Source organism: Frieseomelitta varia, unplaced genomic scaffold, assembly GCF_011392965.1.
Source record: "Frieseomelitta varia isolate USP_RPSP 00005682 unplaced genomic scaffold, Fvar_1.2 scaffold_288, whole genome shotgun sequence".
Classification (NCBI taxonomy): Eukaryota; Metazoa; Arthropoda; class Insecta; order Hymenoptera; family Apidae; genus Frieseomelitta; species Frieseomelitta varia.
The window spans coordinates 68,855-85,438 of NW_025110021.1; the positions used below are offsets into that span (position 1 = coordinate 68,855).

The 16,584-nt window shown below is 34.7% G+C and overlaps 1 protein-coding gene across 1 annotated transcript in view; it reads left to right on the plus strand.

Annotated features, from left to right (window-relative positions):
* LOC122529442 overlaps positions 1–16,584 on the plus strand; it is a 77,311-nt gene that overhangs the window by 11,412 nt on the left and 49,315 nt on the right. Inside the window, exon 3 of the mRNA XM_043655575.1 lies at positions 3,465–3,525. Coding sequence (XP_043511510.1) covers positions 3,465–3,525 — 61 coding nt within the window. The remainder of the gene's footprint in view (positions 1–3,464; positions 3,526–16,584) is intronic.

Here is a 16,584-nt window from a genome sequence, read left to right on the forward strand (position 1 = left end):
TTACGCGTAAATACTTGGATATATACGAAATGGCCGCTGACTGACTGAACCACTTTCATCGCACACCAATATGTGCGTTAATAACGCTAACGTTGGTGTTTATTAGACAATTTCTCTAATATACGCGTTTTCGTGACTACAGCTTTCGATGTGAAAAACGTATCGCGAACTCTCACTTTGCATTTAGAAAAATCGCGAACTCTCACTTTGCCGACTTGTATTTTATTTACTCTGCTTCTAGATCTTAATATGGAACTCTAAATATATATAAATATATGGAACTCTAATATAGTGAGTTACAGAAATACTCTTTTAATACTTTGGACAATTAATATTATTTCACAATACAAGTTTCGAAATTCTTCATCATCAATGATGATGTATGTGTGTTGAAATAAGTTAGGTCCACTTATGTAATATTACACTACGAAGCAAATTTTACACATATAAAAACGAAAGTTCTTTTATATATTTTATTATAGAATCAATGTAATAAAAAAAGAAGTTGTTTTATACGTCAATTTATGAACTTTTATATAGAATAATAAAATAAAAAAACTATTTTTTTTTTTTACACAGTTTGCTAAAGTGAGTTCTTAAGATGTTAATTGGCATTTTCTTTAATAAGAATTTTGAATTGTATTTTAAAACAATGTTAATTAAATGCAGTATTGCAGAAGGCAGTACAAATATTTCTATGATTCACTTTCATACTGGATCCTCCTCGAACGAAACTAGTTGCATAGATCTGCCACGAAGATGTCAGTCCATCGTCAAGTATAGAAGAAAAGAATACGGTGCAAGCGATCGACTTGAAGAATTATACGCTCACCTAATACGTAGAGCAGTGGTCATGCGAGTATACACGTAACGTCGATACCTAAATCGGCATGGATTGGGAAATAAAAGTATGTCGAGGGAGTAAAAGGTGTTTCGAGTGCCCTTGCACCGTTCACCGTCATCATTTCACGCTGGAGAACGTTTATCGCATTGTGAACAAGTTTCACGCTTTTTTTTTCTTTTTTCTTTCTTTCTGTTAAGATATAATAGAGTTAAATTGAGTTAACATATATAAAAGATATTTTAGTAGAAGAGGTAATAACTTCTAGAGGTAATGAAATTTTATAAAAATCACGAATAACAAAGTTACATTGGAAGCTTCATTTACGAAAAAAATTAGAACATCTTCTGGAAATTTAAAGGTTTAATTTAATAATTATGGAAATTAATAAATTGTGGATATTTAAATTTACGTAAATTTAAATTTTTGCCTGCAAATGTAACTTAGAGATTGCTTTCATCTTTTAAATAAAAAGTGATAAATGATAAAAATACTTGTGTATATTACGTGTAGTTTTGAATCTTTAAATTTCTAACAAATGGATAAAAAGTCTATTTATCAAATATAACGTGAATCTTGTCAGTAATTGTAATATAAATCAATAGAATAGTTGAATCGATTTAATTCTTCGCTAAACGAGATGATCAATGTCTTGATCACTATTATTGCATGAATATCTTAGGTCATCACCGAGGGAGGCATCGAAATTACAACGATCAACTCTACAGCAATTTATCGTAACAATCTTACCAAGTTTTATATCAAAGAATCAAGGTTCTAAATCATCATTCTAAAAATTTTACACGATTTTCTTTTATTATTATTTTCCAATATTTTTCAAATAATATTTTGTCTAATCCGCTAATTATTGTAATGAATTTAAAATTAAATATCTATCACATCCCTCTTTTTTCTATTTTTCTAAAGTTTCTTTCTAAACTGTTTGTCATATTCTGTCCATAAACTATTCGTCAAATTGAAAAGGAATAAAACGTGAATTATAAACAAAATGAATTGCACAAAGCATTGAACTGTTCGAACCATGGATTGTTTAATTAATTATTTAATTCTTTGTGATCGAGTCTATGGAACAGAGAGTTTGACAACTGCCACGAATGACCAAACTAGGATGAGACGTGATGTAATAATGCATGTAACTTAGTCAGAGCTAATCTTTGAACGCTGTTAGAAGACTGGCATGTTTTATTGGATAGGGTAATTAGGAACGATCTAGTCTTAGAACAAGCACGATGCTCGTCCTTTCCATTATCCAATCGGCTTCACCGTATACACAACTGGTCGTCTTTAAGCCTTATTTACAACCTTGCACGACGAGCCAGTTGCTCGGATTTCACTGGCGAAATTAATCATCCAGTTTCTTGTTCTTCTTCGATCGTCGATTATCTGCCCGGCTGTAGATCTTCGATTACGATCCAATTTAATTTCAGCCTCGATCGAAGGTCGCGAACTAGCGTTGATAATGAAATTTAATCAATACTTGGTAAAATCGTTCTGTTCGATCATCCTTCCATTTTGTTCGAATTTCAATTTCATGTACTCTATCATTAATCATTATTCGTTCACCGTGTCAATTTAACATCATTTCTCTTATGAAATATTTTTCTATTTAATACTTTACCGTGTATGGTCCAATTTAGAATCCGGTTTAAATTAAAGAATGTTCATCGTGTCTTATAAAATATAATATCAAGAAAATTTTTACAAAAAGGAATTTGATTAATGTGTATTTAATTCAAACTGAAACGAAATTTTACTTCGGTCAAAAACTTTTGACCTTCCACTTGTTGGAATTCAACAATAACGAAAATATTAATTGACGAGAAAGGAGCAAGCATTGTGCGTCAGATTATCAACTGGCACGTTTTCCACGGATTCACGTGGCTAATAATCAAGTTTAATCGATGAGAAAAGAACTCTCGCGTTTCCACGCGGCTCTGGAATCGCATGATTCATACGCGCTTCGAGCAATAACTGGAGAGAGAGTCGAGCAAGCGGAGAGAATCAGCGGATTTCAGCCTGACATTCTCGCAAGGATTTTTCAGTCGATGACGCGATCTTCGATCCGGGAATGGATTCTCCGATGTGTCATTATCGAAACGTTCTCCATCGTTCGATCGAAACCTTTCCATCTTTGGAGCTTTTTACTTTTAACAATAAACCTTTTTGCACGATGATTTGAATATTCGAATAAAGCATATACTATTGTCAACTGAGTCGTTTTCTATAAATATAGGATTCAAAAAGATAAAGACAATTTAGTGTCGATTTCTCACTCTCTATTCCTCACGCTTTTAACTCGGATTATTAATTTTCTACATCTGTTAATTTCTACTTTATTCATTTTTGATTGTGTATATTAAATATGTATGTATGTGCATTATAATTAAACTACCAAGGTTTCAAACTTTCCTCCAATTTTGTTATCAATTTCCCAGACAAATTCGACACACTTCGTTCATTTCTGTACCTTCGAAATTTCCCATGTAAACACACCCTCGTTCTATCCACCTGGTGGTCCCACGCCATCCGTTATTCCCCTTGTCTACTCTAGGGACCAGAGGCACAATCTAACGAGCATCGTTCCTCTTTTTTTCTTTTTCAGATCACAATAGCGAGGCACAGCACCACACACGCGGCCCAAATACCCGAGCAGCTGCCTACATGTGAGTGGTACACACCAGTAAATACGCTTTCTAATTGTCAGCAGCGATAACTAATTAGTCGAGGGGAGGTGGATGAGAGGGGGGTCAATTAACCAAGAACCTTCTCCAGTCAACTTCACTGGTGGTGGCGGAATACCAAGTGGCCAACTGCCAAGTGAATCGTCTTCTCTCCCATGGAAAAATATTTCCTGGTGGATCAAACGATCAGATTAAAAAAAAAAAAGAAAGAAAGAAAAAAAAGAAATAGTTAGATTTCCACGCGCGCGTACGCACTTTCTCTAAAGAGTAGATACAATAGTAGACGACGATGACAATGATTCTAGGAACAATGACCGGCTTATGAACGAGTCTAATTAGTCTGGCAGGGAGCGGTCGGTCGTCTTGATTGATCGAGATGTTTAATTAATTACGCCGGTGACTAATTATCGGCGTGCCTCTGAAATAAGCGGACTAATTAGAGAGACGTTTTAATCTGTGACTCGGAAAAAGCGTACTGTGATATGATCACGTGCAGTCACTATTCCACAGGCTCGCGTGTAGCCGACAGTTCGCAGTCGAGGATCATAGTCGACGATTAACAGCCCATCGCTGTTTCATCTTCCTCCGATTCGACTCGTCGACTCTGTCGTTTTTTTCTTTTTTTTTTTTCTGTTTCTCGTACTTATAATTTCATGTATTTATTTCTGATGGATTATACTATGTTACTGGTTTTATGGGGGACGACGTGTACCGATGCGTAGTTACATGGGAATGAAGTTTAAGATACGTATTTCTTGAAATAAATGGAATCATGATTTCAACGATACGAGCTACGTTGTAAAATGCGTATGTTGTGCTAATTAATTAAGTTATGTTTAAATTAGGTGTATACATTTTGTAAAATATGGGATCAGTTAAATTAAAGCATGAGCGGCATGAAATTTAGAGATGGGAGATTAGTTTTATGAAAAATTGGAATCTTGATGCAGTTGATGTAGAGCTACGTCGTGAAATGTGTCGCGTTAGTTAATTACGATTAAATCGTGCAGATATATTATGAAATATGGAATCATAAAAAATGAAGTCTCAACGTTTTGATATTAATTATTTACATTTGGGTTGATAATTATAATATATGAAAATCTCATAATAATTTTAATATTGGGTAAAAATAAATTGCCAAATTTATTAAAAATACTTTTTAGAAGGAGATCGAAAGATTATTTGGTATATAATATAAATTTTTGCATAAGTAAATGACCGAATGATCAAACAAATAATTAAATAGGTATTTACAGGAAATTCAAGGATACAAAAATAGTATAATATTTGTTACAATATCCTTACTCTAATACTCAAGGAAGATTAGAAAACACTGATTTAAGATTTTTCTACGTCATCCCAGCTTCTTTCTACCTACTTTCTTATCAATTGGCAATATATCTAATGATGGCAATACAATAATTAATTAAAATAAAAATAGCCTGCCGAACAAAGTCATCGAGGTAGGATAATAAATCGAAAGAAAGGGAAAAGAATGGTCAAGAAGAGAGGCTTTCCAGACGAGCGACGACCTTCCTTGGAAGACATTGCTTTGGTAGAAGGTGAACGCAGCCGTGCGACCTAGATTCTCATGTGGCGACCAGAGAGAAAGACCATGAAAGAGAAGAGAAAGAGGCTGAAACGAGATACGAACACGACGAAACGAGATGACGATTATAAACGAGAGACGAACACACGATTTCCTCCTCGACATCGATACGAATCGAAAGTCTTCCATTTGCGGACGGCGCAGCGAACCAAACACTTTCAGCCTTTTACCTTTTACCATCGAGTTCCGCCGTAATTTCACCAACCATCATATTGTACCAATTTCAGAACAATGTTTCAACCTCCTATAACCTCCATATAAACAAGTGGTGTTTTTATATAAACAATTGTTATATAAACAAGCTTGATGTTTTTCAATGGACAGAAAAAGTATTTGCAAAAGTAGTTTTATTTTTCATATACAGAGAAGAATAATGGTTTTATACACATTATTAAAGAATACATTGCACAGGATTTGTTAATAACTGGAAGAGCATAACTAATAATCGTGGAAAATTGCCGATATTTTAAAACTACGCAGGAAATGATCACATAACAATCCACTTGGTTTCACTTTCAAGCACGAAGCTTCTACTTTGACAGTATTGACTATGTTCGATTTTTTTTTTTAAAGAGGTTTTTGCATCATGCACCAAGTGAGGAAGTAATACTTTTTGTTCCTGTGTGTAAAAGTGATACTTTTATTCTTGAAAATTGTAAAAATTGGGAAAGAACTTTGGGAATTTCAAGAAAAAAATTCAATGTTATATTGCTTTCTCACAAGATGTGTAAAGCTGTTATGAATTCTTTTTAGGAATGTTGATGTCAATTGTGCAAAAGAACTGTCTTTACATGAAAAGTCAAAATACACTTCGTTATTTTCCATTTCTATATTTGAGCATGGTTATTAAATTTGTACTTTATACTGATTAATTATTGAATTTATTATTAAAAACATGAAAGTGTTTTATATTATGTCCATTTACCTTTTTTGTATTGCTTTAATTTAAAATGACTATCCATGACGTGTTCCATGTTATCCATGAAATTAAAATTGAAATTAAATTTATCTAAGATTATAATATGAAAATTAATTAAAATCGCAAGTATGATTTGAAAAGCGTGTCTTCAAGAATCTCAGCAAATTGAATAGAATTCCTCCTCGCGAGTGGGCAAAAAGAACCAAGGGAAAATTCTACCTGGTGCACTTAGAAATCTACCGTAATAAATTTATGTAACCACATCGATTGCGTTTACTCTGAACAGACGACTAATGAGTCAGAAGATCTTTTTACTACCGTAGTTGACGAATCGAAAGTACCCTCGCCACTGGGCTTTTACTTTTTATCGTTCAGTCCACAGAACTGCCGAGGATAAATCGGTGCATTCGACAATAAAAAATTGAAGTCTTCAGCTATAAGTATAAACCCCTGAAAATTTAATCCAACTGCTATCGCGTTGGCATATTGGTCGTGAAAGAGTTAATTACCTTCAAAGGTGATCTAATGAAGAAATAATAAATTTATCTCGGAATTCTTCACGAAGCGGAAAACGTCAATCTTTGCATGATTAATGTCATTGTTCGTCCGGACAGCAGTCGCTTGTTTGCTGTTCGAAGAGAAACCGCGCCTCGGAGGAAAGTTAATTTTTCTTTAGGCTTTTGCATGCGAACGCGCGGCTCATCTCTCCTCGTGAGCGATCGTCGTCGTTTGCTAGCTATTATTTTCCGCGTAAAGTGCGCATTGTATTATCTTTAGTGAACGTCGGCTAATATCCTGAAGAATATTTCACTTCAAATACGCGACTTGATCTTATCTCCTTTGTTAGCTGTGTACGGATAATTTAATTTGAGAAATTCTGAAATCCTGCAATTGGATTGAAAGATTAACATGCTTGAAGATGTTAGAAATAATTTTTCAATACAATAAAATATGAGATTTTTAGTATGATGTTGAATTAATTCTTAATTTATCTTAAGACTCTATAACCTCTATTCATCTTGACAAGTTTCGAGACATGATAATAATTTTTGAGATTTTGATAATTTTCTAATTGACCAAATAAATATCCAAATATTTACAAATAGTTTACGAGAGTATATGTTCATTTAAAAAAATCAATTATTTTAAATTCGATTTTATTAATGTTTAATCTAAGAAGAAATTAATTTTCACTATTGAATATTACTCTACTTTCGATATTTTACATTATTCTGCGTACATTATTTCTGCATTTTTGATGTGCTTCAAATATTTCACACAAATGTATAAAAATCCCTAAAAATGTATAGATACAATACATTTTTGACGAAATAAATCTATAATATAAGACTGGTAATCCTCGATACACTGTTAAATAAATGCAGACGAATTTATTATGCGAACCTTCATTCTTCTGTAAAGGAAATATAATAGCAGCAAAACGCCGTTACTTTCGGAGATCTTGCACACGATAGGTCAGCCGTAGGGTTCACGAAATATCCGTATTTCTGGGCCTAATGTCTGTAATAACACGCGCTAGTAACTGTAAATTTCGCGAATCTATAATTGCACGGCTCGCATCGCGTTTATGTGGAATTGGAAACGAGGAGGGAGGGGAAGGAGAGTTATAAATGATCCTGGTTAATGACGATCGCAGGATTATTAAGCGGTCAACGACGCTTCCTTCCTCGATGTTCCGTTAATCGTGAATTTGTTCGCGTTACTTACACGAGATTCACCCGTGTCTTTTTTTTTTTTAAATCTTCATCGTCGATATCGCATTGAATCGAAACTAGTTTCCTATGCAACCAGTGCGATAAGTCTTAATAACTTCCTCCTATTTAGATGGAATTTCTAAACGCGATTGAATATGTATGTATACACAGGCTCACGAAAGTGTTTTGTACGTTTTCTGAATATCTCGGTACGTATAGAGTGTGGATGTTTGTGCAATTTTTTATCTTTAGAAACAGAGCTGGAAAAAGTGAAAACTTACATGGAAATTTCTTCCTACGAGATACTAATTGTTAGTTTAATTGTTCTTTATATTCTTGTATATGAATTTTCTAAATCAATTATTGATTAGTTAGATGTACGCGTTGTACGAAATATAAAGTATATATATATAAAGTATTTGAAGATGCAAAAAAAAAAAAATATAATACGCAAAGTATCAAAAATATAATAATTTTTATGTTTAGTAAGTGAAACAAATCTTAAGTTTCCATCTCTGCATGTTGTGTTCATAAAGACTTGAATTTTCATAAACTTCCGCAGTCTGTTTATTACTTATTGCGATCACCAGACTGTGAATTTTCACGTATTTACAAGAAATATGATAGAGTACGCAAAAGCATATAAAATATTCAAAAAGTGATGCACTTATTACAGTACGTAATAAATGAAACAAATTTCTGTGATAAATCTAAAACATAAATTCAAATTCTAAAAATTTCTCGTTAATTATATCCATAACAGTTTAAAAATATGTAAAATGAACTCTAATCATCACGAACAACATTGTAATGGTTATCATTACTAAACGTTAATAAAGAACAAAATTCCATCCATTGCCTATATTACAAACAAAAAACTTCACCCTCTCGAGAGTTCAAGAATAAAACGAAAGATCTATAAAACATTGATTCAATTCCGGATTAAAAAAAAAAAAGAAGTATCCATTCTGATAAACGTAAATCGCGTTCTGGATTGGCCATTACACAAACCACGAGTTCCAAGTCTCTCCTCGATTATTATCTCCGTTCAGGTGACTTTTATCCAGCGAGAAAACGCTGAATAATTACGAAGTGGCCGAAGAAACGCTTCGAGTGTAAAAGCAGATTGGTTCGCTTGCAAAAAGACGGGGGCAACGCATCGATCGCCATAGTTCGCGCAGGATGCAGCAAGCTTCCGTAGAAGGGACGCAATGGATCGTAACGATCGCGCGTGGATCAGCTAGGATCCTTTCGAGCTGGGCTATCGATCACGCAGCCGATCGCACGGAAGACCGCCTCTTAAGTGATTCATTGTTTTCCACCGGGTTTACTCGTGACTTATATTACTGCTTTACACTTGCCAGCGGATCTTCCTTGTTCAACTTGGACAAATAACGCAGCACGATCGGGAACGACGGAAAAGATTGGGACCAACGTAATCAACGTTGCTGTTTTTCTTGGATTCGCACGATCAAAAATATATGGTTTCGAATATTTGGTCTTGATGTTCAATATAATTACAACTGAACTCGAGAAAGTTTTTTTTAATGAGAATAATGAAGAACGAAGCGGAGTTCATGCACAATGGTACTCGAGCATCGAAAACAGCAATGAAAACACAAGTCGTTCGTACAAATCTCGACTTCGTTAAAAGTTAATTTTCAAGAAATTATCATAGTCAGAGTAACAAAGGAGATCGCATTTTAATTACTTCGAATGATGTACGTGATATTTTACGTACGTACGCGCAAGCGTACTTCAACTGAGACTCATCGTTTCCAATTTACGCAAAGAACGGAACGATGGCCAACGAGGAAGTTATTAAAATCTCGTGTTCACCAGGCAAGAAACTGTAACAGCCAAGCTGGACAGTGATCACACGAGGCGCAAGAAAGGGCCTTGACAATGGCCACGAAGCCGAGAAGACAACGGATTCACCGGGTAGAAAAACCGCAAGCTCAGAATGGCCCAGGAATACCGTTTCCTCTCGTCTCGTCGCGTATTTGAACAGCGATAACGGTACAGAAGCTGATGTTAGGATTCACTCGTGGTGTGTTTCTACGCTTCATCTGGACGTCGTTCGCGTAAGAATCAATTTGGCCGTGCCTGAAGCCCGTTAGAAGCACGTATCGCTTGGCCACGTTCGCCTGGCCGTTAACTCGGATGCGCTTCGGCTTTTTCGCTTCCTCGATCGCTTGGGCCCGATCGTGGAACCGGCAACAAGTTAATTAAAAGTGCCGGCAAGGAAAACGAGCCACCATGACGCGAAACAACAGCATCAAGCGGAAGAGAGCTTGCGTGGAGGATAGATTTTATTAGAATGACTCTGTGAAACTGGAAGATACTGGGTGGAGACTGAATGAGGGGATGGATGTAATCCAGGAGGATGTATCGACTCGCGCGCGTTATTTTTAGAATAAAGATTCTGGATCAAAGATATATGAAAAGGGCGTTTCTGCAATTTCCGCTTAATACTTAAACTATTGGCGGCTGAAGAATAGGAAATTTTATCGAAGAAATCAGAGTGTAAGAAACAAGAAAAAGTGTAAGATACAATAATAAGTTCTTATATTTTACAAAAACCGTTCAACTCTTTCTAAAAGAAATTGGTCATTTTGACCATTGATAATTACAATACCAAGTAGTGTAAAAATAATTTATCTAATATATGTATATTATAAAAAAAATGCAACAATTTATATTTCGGATGTATATGAAATCATTGCTTGATCATTAAATACCAAAAATCTGTTCTTTCTAAATCATTTGTTTAATCACCTTTTGACCCATCCGTTTGAATTAACACGGCAGAATAGAAACAAACGAGCCAAACGTGCCAACTTTTAGATGAAAAACAAAGAAACTATTCCGTCAATGATTTCTGAGTCGAAGAACGAGAAATGGAATATGACTGATAGATTGTTTTTCCAACGATGTTTTCCAAGATGTTAATGCAGCGTCGAAAGTTTATAGAGAAGTTGGACTGATGGAACGTATAGAAAAAAAGTTGAATAAAGTACATATAAAAATTAAAAATAGCTTTCTTATTTAAGAAATAAAGACTTCAAATGGAACGTGTAGAACTCTGAGAGAAAAAACAAGAGAATTGTTTTATCGATGATTATCGAGCAGATAACACTATAATGTCCAAGGATAAAATAGAAATGGAAATTTTATTAGAATGTCTGTATATAAAACGAGATATTTACAATATCTCGTGTCTTCGATCAATTGATTTGTTTGCAACTAATTTATTTTCTGATTAGCCTTGACTCGAACAAAAGGATTCTTTCGCACGAAAACCGTCGAAGCGCGGAGAAGGTCCTTGGGATCTTGGCTCGAGAAATAAACGGATGGAGTAAACGATTCACCGTGATCAGAAATAGTAATGACGCAGTTAATTAATCCAAGAAGGTGTTAAGACTGCGATGCAGCCTCGAACTCACCTCGTGTTTCACTGCGGAGGAAATTGGAAGGCCAACTGAATGGAGGATATGAATGACGAACAACGATCTTCAGGATCTTGAGAGCTTGTTACGAAGAAACGAGAATATCTTGTTCCAAGGAAAGGAGACGAGATTTAACTCCTTGTTAACTGAAGCCTTGGACGTTTCATCGAAATCGTTTCTTCGCCAATGCGAAAGTCGAGGAAAGCATTTTTTATCTTTTTCCCTTTTGGAAAAATTTTGAGGGAATATTTTTAGGGTAATTTGAAAATTGTAAGAGGGAACGCGATAAATATAGTTTTAACAATTTTTTAAATCTTCACATTAATGATATAATTAAGTTGGAATATTTCAACATAAAATCAGATAAAAAATTGAGAACATGTTGAGTTCAAAGATACAGCTGAAATTTTGTGGAAATTAAATTACTGAAATTTACTTGTGAACATTGAAGTTGTGCAGTTTCGTTATTGTCAATTAATAAACAATCTCTACTAAAACATTGTACATTAATATAGTAATGTAAAGAATGAAAAATGTGACTTCTCGTGTTTCCTCCCACCGTAGTTTTCCCATTTACTATTTTATCACGTATGCGTGTTATTGAAAATTACTTTGCAAAGACGAGGAGAGGTAAGACCAATCTTCTCTCGATATGAGCTGCAATCAGAAGAACCGCAAGAGGAGTCAAAGGTCGTCGAAGAGTAATGTGCGAATTATGTTACCTCCTTCCCTATTGGTATTTTCGTTCCTACGTTTCTTCTAACTGAATACAAGCATTATCTCATCATCTGCATGACCGAATACTTGATCATTAGTCGAAAAAAGATTTTTTTCTATCTCGTAAGTTTCAGAAGTAAAATTCTAATCCGTACGTCTAAATTAAAGTAAGGCAGGGTTGTTTATCAAAGTAGAATATTCGGACTGAACTTGAATGGCTCACGAAATTATTTCATAAATGTATCGTATGTAAATGTATTATAAATGTTTGTATAAAATATTCTGAAACATGATTATTCTTATATTTAAAATAAATAATCCTTGAAATCTCGTACAGTATATAGAGTTATTAGATCACCTATTTGGAATTACTAATTCTATTCAATTCTATTCAATCTGAGATTAAATAAAATATGATCAATAATATCTGATTTATTACATTTATCTATATTGCAAGTGATGGGGGCATTAAAATTATGGCGCAAAGGAAACTGTCGACAGTGAAGATAGCTCAATCAGTTCGAGTAGTTTAGCTCGGCCAACGAAAGACCAGGTCTCATCCTGGGGCCAGCCAATCCTGTGACTGATTCTTCTTCTCCCTGTAATTTATTATCATTATATACCTGTCCTGTTTAGTTTTATACCTCTATTATCCCCCCCCCCCCTTTCTCCAGTGTTGTTTCCCCACCAAAGTCCTATGAAACATATTACGCACACTGCATGTGAATGTTGTTCTCGTGTATTCTACGATCTATTGTTCCGATAAAAATATATTTACTATATAAGAATATAATATTCTAATAACTATGAAGTGCACCACACACAATTTTTAATACACTGTGTATCCTGCTACTGCATATTTAAATATACACTTACGCTCAAAAACCTTGCGACAAATATAATGCCTGTTTCAAAACTGCAAATGTAAGCTCCATTTCTTCAGTCACGTTCGTACAAAAATATATAGTTTGCGCAAACATCAACTGTCCCAATATTTTCAAAATTTATAATTCCATACAAATTTTCCTTTTCATAATGTCGATCGATCCCGATGGGAATCGTTCGCAAGTTCGTTAAAAGAGAATTATCCTCTAATTAAAGATAAGCAGCAGCTGTTGCCACAACTATACGCAACGACTGCGCGGCGTCCAGCAACAATGCAATCTGGCAGACTGCAACAACCAAAGATGAAAAACGTTCGACCCACTTTCGACTCATTCGAGCAAGAGTAATCCCTCCCTTCGTTATCTATCCAGGATTCGTTTTCACGTACAAAGGCACCGATTGCTCGCGTGCTTCTTCCTCGCGAACGATCTTTATCCCTGCACGTTATATCGATTCATCGTACGGCCCTGGCCGGGCCCTCGTTATCTTCGTTCAACGTTTTAAAAAGCGCCTGCTGCTCTTTCCAGGCTGGCTGATTCCTACAGCCTTGCCTCGGCATGCTTCGTTGCATTCTTCATTCGAACTTCGTACCCGCCTCGAGAATCCTGCCGCCGTTTTTCTGTTTCTGTTTCTTTTTTTTCTTCTTCTTCTTTTTCCTTCTCTTGCCTCTCGCTTCAGGATTCTCGCGTTTCCGCCGTTCTTTCTTTTTAATCGAGTCTGAATCTTTCTTCGTTGCGAAGGACGCGCGTTGCGATGTCTAAATCAGAGACCGTAATTTTCGGAAATCTCCACGTTTAGAAACTCGAAAAGAGTCGAAATCTTGTAGCACTTTTTTGTTTTTTTTTTTTCACGCGCCATTTTCAAATGTTGCAGTTGCACAGTGACAGAAAGATATTGAAATTTAGTATTTGTAATTAATTTAATATGTGAAAAATGTACAATTAATTTCTCCGTCCAATTATATCAAGTTTGATAAAAAAAAATGAGAAAAATACTTTTTAAGATGCAGAAATATAAGTATTGAGTACAAGCAAATTGCTTTTGGATTTTTACATTCCGCTATAATGTTTTTATGATTTACTTAACCTGTGATGCAACGTGCGTGTCATACAGTATCTATACCATATAATCTGATGTACTATTTTCATTAACCAGCATTGGAAAAACAGTGAAAGAAATAAGATCGTGTTGAAAAAGTATTGGTTTCAAGATAAAGGAAAAAACTTAGTCCATAATCAAGACTTCGAAGGATAGCATTTTAATTAAATAGATTATTTTAAGAGTCTCTTTATATTTTTCTTTCATAGAGATAATTTTCTAACAATTTAATAAATATAATTTCCAAGTAAAATCTATCAAGGTAAGATTTCTTTTGTGATATTTTTAAAGAAGATTGTTTACGAAAGTATTCGAATACTTGTATAAAGTAATGTTAAATATATTTTTAGATAAATCTGCGTGTATTCAAAACTTATCATATACACTCATTGTAATTCTAAAATTTAAATTATTCCGTATAACGCACGATACATACAGCATATTTTTTCATGGTAAAGGTTTAAATATTTTCGTGTGTCACTGCATCATTAATTAAATGAATAAATTTCTGTAGAAACAATATAGCTACACTACATGTTTCCATTCAATCTAATAATTTCTAAATATATAATATAAATACAGTGATGCTTCGTAGGTTAACACAAAAGCAACGACCACGGCAATCACGTTTAACGGTCGTTGAACGATGATTAATACCACGGTGTTTTCAGATTTTCGCAAGATTGATCGATCCACGGATAACCCACAACCACATACACGATTAAGACCTCCCACCTTGTCCCACACGCGAGAATCAGATTCACGCAAGATCCGATGATGGTCTATCGAGTCCTGTTGACCGCTTTTCCACAGAACCAACAGGTCCACTTAAGAAAAAAGGCATCTTGAGCACGTGTATCATTAAAATCTTGTGAATATTAACGGTTCACCTTTTGCGCATACGACTCGTCGGAGCCTACTCTCCGTTAATTATACATGCCATCTACATCAATTTCCTATTAAGCAAGATTTTATAAATATTCACGGGTTCGATCCATCATCGTCCACCTGAATACTGTTTGATGATTCTTATTGTTAGTTCTTTGAAAATAAATTCGTACTGTTGCACAAAGTACGCATTGATGTCACTTTCTGATTAAACAGAAGCATCCCAATGTGACGTAGTTAAAAATGAAAAGAATTTGTAAATTTGTTATGTACAAAGGTGTTTTTTTTTTCAAATTCTCGAAATATTAGTTACTATAACATTAATAATATAAATTTAAAATATCAAAGGTGCAAAAATATTGCTTGCTAAAATTCGTCAACTTATCAGCTGTCTTTAAAGAACTGTCCTTTAAAAGAAAGTAAAAAAATTCTCCCGCTTAATCACGAAGTGATATTAAAATCAAAAAATCAATAGAGGTTTTCATATTGTAAAACACTGCGGATTATTGAATCGTATACTGTGTAATTTAAAAACCACGACTGATGGAGATTAATTAGCCGATTGAAATGGAAAAACAGAGCTAAAGAATTAGGAAAACATAAATATAAATTCAAAACAAGTTCTGCTCGGTTGGTTATAAATGAATCTCGCGGTAAGGAAAGAATTCACGTGGTGGAGAAGTTGAAGGGTGAGTTCGGATCTCGACGGATGTTCCTGGCAAAAATGACGACGATTCATAACGGTTCGTCGGTTCTGCTCTAAGTGTTGATGACCGTGGCTCCGTGATGGTAGTCTCTTACAGCGGAGTTACGGTAATCTTCGTTACTATTCCGCACCTTGATGCAACGAGTCGTTTCTCCCTGTGATCGTAAAGTTGCATTCACGCTTGCAATTAGTCTTCTCATGACACAAACTAGACTGGCAGCCTTTCTTCGCATTGAAAAACGTGTTCAAGAGGAAAAAAAAAAGAATACTCATACCATAAACTATTTATCTAATAGATTGGTCGAGCCGTTTTTTAAAAGGGAAGTTCGACAATTCGAAAATTGAGAAAAATTTTCTTAGTTAATTCAAGTGATGCTAATATTTGTATTTTATAGACATTTTTATGTATTCTATATACATTTTTTTTATTCTTCATGTACATCTTAGAGTACTCTTTAGAATATTTTATATATTCCGCAGTATATTTGATCAAATCTTCATATAATCAATAATTATTACTGTCAAACAAGAACTTAGGATAAGGTAGGATTATTTGTGATAATTCACGGTTATAGTATCTCCCCAAGCTTTCTTATGTATGAAATTGAACTATATTTTTTCTATTAAAAAATTTAATGCAATATCGTAAATGCTGAAGAAAATAAGCTTTATATTTAACAATTTAAATAAAGTTTAAAATGATACTTATAAATACCAACTTATTATATTATATTTATTATACATACTATATAATATACAGCTATGTGTACTGTGTTACGAGCAAACGATCAGCGGAAACGATTTCTGTGGAAATTGGATAAAACAGAAACTCGTGCGATCCAGGATCGCCGGTTTCATAGAACGGTGTTCACGACCGAGAGAACTACGATTTCCTAGAAACCATTTTGCCGGCATGCAGGAGTAATCGTGCTGGCCTTGAAGAAAATTGGCAGGTCGAAGCCTGAAGTCTCAAGATCCTTGCCTGCGATGGCACGGAACCTCGTGTATACTTGTCGAAACACTCGTGCATCAATTGGACATCGATCTACGAT